The 4,581-nt window shown below is 39.6% G+C and overlaps 1 protein-coding gene across 1 annotated transcript; it reads right to left on the bottom strand.

The window, feature by feature from the left end:
- Positions 1-1,755: 1,755 nt before the first annotated feature.
- On the bottom strand, positions 1,756-3,387 carry LOC306645989 (L-lactate dehydrogenase A chain-like). Its single transcript, XM_079114256.1, is given in 2 exon segments — positions 1,756-2,396; positions 2,398-3,387. Coding segments are annotated over 2 exon segments (1,056 nt in total). The 5' UTR covers positions 3,346-3,387; the 3' UTR covers positions 1,756-2,288.
- Between the last annotated feature and the right edge of the window lie 1,194 nt (positions 3,388-4,581).

Genomic DNA, 4,581 nt, shown 5'->3' with positions numbered 1-4,581 from the left:
GAAAACATGGTATATACGCACAATGGAATATTACTCAGCCTTAAAGAAGAATAAAATTATGGCATTTGCAGGTAAATGAATAGAGCCAGAGAATATCATGCTAAGCAAAAAAAGCCAAACCCAAAAAACCAAAGGCTGAATGTTTTCTCGGATAAGCAGATGCTGATCCATAATGGGGCAGGGGTAGGGAAGAACGAAGAAACTTTGGATTGGACTGAGAGGAGTGAGGGGAGGGGAGGAGGTGGGTGGGAAGGATGGTAGAATGAGATGGATATTATTACACTATATACATATGCATGATCATACGGCTGGTGTGACTCTACACCATGTACAGCCAGAGGAATGAGAAGCTGTGCTCCATTTGTGTACAATGTGTCAAAATGCATTCAACTGTCAGGTATAACCAATTAGAACAAATTAAAAATGAAAAGAAATATTCAGCATGACTACTACATAGAAATGAACTGGAATTTGTTGAACCAATTCCTTATCTTGAGATATTTATGACATTTCTGATTTCTATTTGTGATAGTGTCTTCATAAATAAATCTTTGCTCAGGAATTAATTCTCTTCTTGCCAGTGAAATTACTAGATCAATGTGCATACATATTTTAAAATTCACATTAACAAATTTCACTGGAGAAATGTTTTATTCATTCACAGCTGCATAGTTATCACACCTGCTATCCTACTCCCAAGACTCAAAACTTAAGGACTTTAGAAAAACTCTCCAAGAAAGACTCCGACCTCCACTGAAATTCCATCAATCCGAATTTGAGTGTTTCAGAGCTACATCCTGTCTGTTGGTTCAAACTTTAAGAGAAGATCTTTTTTTCTCTACTCAGGAAAGACAAAATTGTTGGATGCAGGGTTCTTAGGTCACAGCACCTCCCTGCCCCTGGACACTGTGGGTCATGCTCTTGCCTTCTGGAGTGGGATGCTCTAAAGAGGAGGGCGCAAACCTTTGTCCTTTGTGATTTGACCCTCTTGTTTGAAGATTTTGCCTTGATTGAATAAAAATGCCTATCAATTTTTTAATCACATGATATCACAAGTGACTCCCCACTTATTTGGGAACATCCTGAAAACATTGCCTCCTTTTACCCACAAACTGACACGTGAAATTTGCATTTGTCTTCCTCTCTCTTCTGGTTTGTCTCCGCCACTGCCTGCAGAGCTGCCTGGAGAGGCCTCCTGAGGGCCCATCATTAGTGATATGTGAATGTGCCTTTGCTCCTAAAGCACATTCTCCTGGGACACTTGCCACTCCTCAGAAACACACATGCAGAACTCAATTTTTGTGATGCTTGCCTATTTATACAAAACTTGCCTGATTTTGTTTTGAGGCTAACTAATTCCTCTCTCTATTAGAGGCAGCATAATGAATCAGAAATCACTATGACTGGGGATAGGGCTTGACACAAACAGTAAATGCATGACAGCCCTCAGTACATGAGCTCCACTGGTGGATTAAGTGAGGACAGAATGAGCAAGTCTCAGGGAGCTTCATCACAGAGATTTGTTCCATTGCTGTCTGGGCACCTGTGGACATCAGTTACTAAGGCCTGTGAATTGATGGGTAAGACCTCCACCCACCCCTGGGGAGTTTTTTCTTTTTCCACATACAAGGAATCCAGGCACATTTCCCTTCAGTTGTAGGTATAAGGAATATGCCTTTGTTCTAACAAAACCAAGGCGGGATGAAGCTCCTTTTAAAAACTTTTCTCTCTCTCTCTCTCTTTTTTTTGTCTCTGTTCAAGGTTTGATATTTCAATGGGTATGACACGTGGATAGCTGGTTGCATTGTTCATTTGTAGATCTTTCTTTTTGCATTATGTGGAAATGTACACTACGGATATAGATAATACACAAAATAAAATCCTTTAGAACAGTTATACACAAGACATACAATATTGGATTTAACATTGGATCCCAGGATGTGACTGAAAAAAAAAATTTGGACCAGATTATGGTTGATGAAGTTATATATCACACATCTGGTTTGAAGGGCAACTGGAGCCTGTGCAATATTGGCAGTGGTGTCTCAGAGATAGTGGAACTATTTTACTGTTTTACACTGTTTTAGGACTACACAAGTTAAGTACCATCCAGCGTCAGGATATCTGTAGGGTTTTATAAGCCATTCCTATTTCTAACTTTAGGAAATTGATGTTTTTCCCAGGCCATCTGCTTTATTCACAGATCAGATAAAAAGGACAACATGCACAATCTCCAACTAAAATCCTATTGTATCCTAGACAGTGGAGTGGCATGACATTAGAAGCCTTTAAAATCGTAGCTCTTTCTGGATCCCCCAAAGTGTATCTGCACTCTTTTTCAAACGTGCCTCTTCCTCAGGAATCAAATTCACCTTCACAACATCCGAGATTTCATTTTTGTCCCAAGATGTAAGGCATGCTTAGAAAAACATCATCCTTTATTCCATAAAGACCCTTAATCATGGTGGAAATTGGAGGCACCCGTCTAAGGTTCTTCACTATACTTTCTGCCAAATATGCCACAGACAGTCCAATGGCCCAGGGTGTATAGCCTTTTAGTTTGATCACCTCATAAGCACTATCAAATACCTGCTTATGAACCTCTGTCCAATGTTCTTTATCTGCATCAGTGCCTAAATCTGGGTACAGATTCATCAAGGAGACACCAACAACATTCACTCCACTCCACACAGGTACATAGAGTCTCCATGGCCTCCAAAGGACCCACCCATGACAGCTTAATGGGTAAACTCCCAGCCTTTCCCCCATCAGGTAATGGAACCGGGCTGAATCCTGATTGCAACCACTTCCAATAACACGGTTTTTGGGAAAGCCACTTATATTCCAAGCCACATAGGTCAAGATATCCACTGGATTGGAAACAACAAGCAACTTGCAGTGTGGGCTGTATTTTACAACATTAGGAATGATGAATTTAAAGATGTTCACATTACTCTGGACCAAATTGAGACGGCTTCCTCCCTCTTGCTGACATGCCCCAGCTGTGATAATAACGAGCTTGGAGTTTGCAGTCACACTATAGTCTTTGACAGAGATTATTTTTGTTGTTCTAAGGAAAAGCCTGCCATGCTGGAGATCCATCATCTCTCCCTTCAATTTATCTTCCATGACATCAACAAGAGCAAATTCATCTGCCAAGTCCTTCATTAAGATACTGATGGCACAGGCCATGCCCACAGCACCAACCCCAACAATTATAATCTTATTCTGGGGGACCTCTTCTTCCTTAAGAAGATTCACAATCAGCTGATCCTTGAGACTTGCCATCTTGGACCTGGAACCAAAAGGAATCGGGAGTGCATGTTGAGAAGGCGTCGGGGTCATGCAGCAATGGAATCCCCATTCAGCAGCAGCGTCTCCAGCACTCAGGGTTGGGCGCAGGAGGGGCCTTCTAAAACTTTTCTTTCTAAAGAAGTGTGGGTCCATATATGATGAAAGAAATATCTGTATTGTAGACATTTTGGAAAATACAAAAAAGCATCAAAAAGAACAACAATCAGTCATAATTCTTCTAAAGATGACAGCTTTTGGGTTTGTGCACATACTTTAAACTAAATATATATATATATATATATATGCTAGATGTATAAAAGTGTGATTGTATTGATATGAAGTTATACATGTTGCTTGTTTCCTTTCACATACCTGAGGTTTTGTTTCTAGAACCTGATTTATTTTTTCTAAAGTAAAATGTCCTCTGTCTTCTCAGCCCTTTGATCAGAAGTACTACTCCAGTGGTTTGGCATGTATTCATATAGGTATTTTCTATGTTTACACAGATATGAAAAATAAATATATCTGAAGGCATATATCCCTTTCTAAACAATAAATGGAGTTATGTTCCATGTATTATTTATTTTTGTTCACTTAACAATGTACCCACTTCCTCATTCAATAATTACTTTTTTATTGATGCCGTCTCTATGCCACCTCCTCAGGACACAGAAAGGCACTCCACCTCATTTTGAAAAATGCCTACAGAATATCCCTAAATAATTTGCCTACACTTTTAGATTGGTTCTATTATTTTTGCTTTGACTGACAATGTATATCCTGCTTGCCTAACACTGCTAGCCCAGAAGACAAGGGAAACAGCGATGAGTTCAGCAGGTGGGTTAATTACCCTCTCAGACTAGCTCCCACCTCTTTTCTGGGTATATCATTTAAAAAATACAAATTGATATTTTATCTAACTAGCACTGCATTCATTTTGCCTTGTTGTTGTTTAAAAATTCAAGTATTTTTATATTTGTGATGGATATTTTAATGGATTGTGTGAAATAGGATTTGATTTAGAAGTTCCTGGGACCCATCTCACATGATCTTCACCCACCACTGGCAAACTGGTGTTTGCTCTTCCTTCCTCATCTCTTTCAGGCTCCAGGGTGGGAGCTGGCATTGATTCCATTTGTGACTTCAAAAAGCAGTTTTAAAAAATAACATGTGTTGGGAGATCATATTTCTTCACAGCAGCCTGATGTTTAATACTTTGGCATGTCCTTGGCTGTGATTTTCAGTCATTGAGTAACGCAGAGGAAATTTGGAATGGCAACCCTAACT

This window comes from Sciurus vulgaris (assembly GCF_902686455.1).
Source record: "Sciurus vulgaris genome assembly, chromosome: 16".
Classification (NCBI taxonomy): domain Eukaryota; kingdom Metazoa; phylum Chordata; class Mammalia; order Rodentia; family Sciuridae; genus Sciurus; species Sciurus vulgaris.
This window is presented reverse-complemented; position numbering and strand designations above follow the sequence as displayed.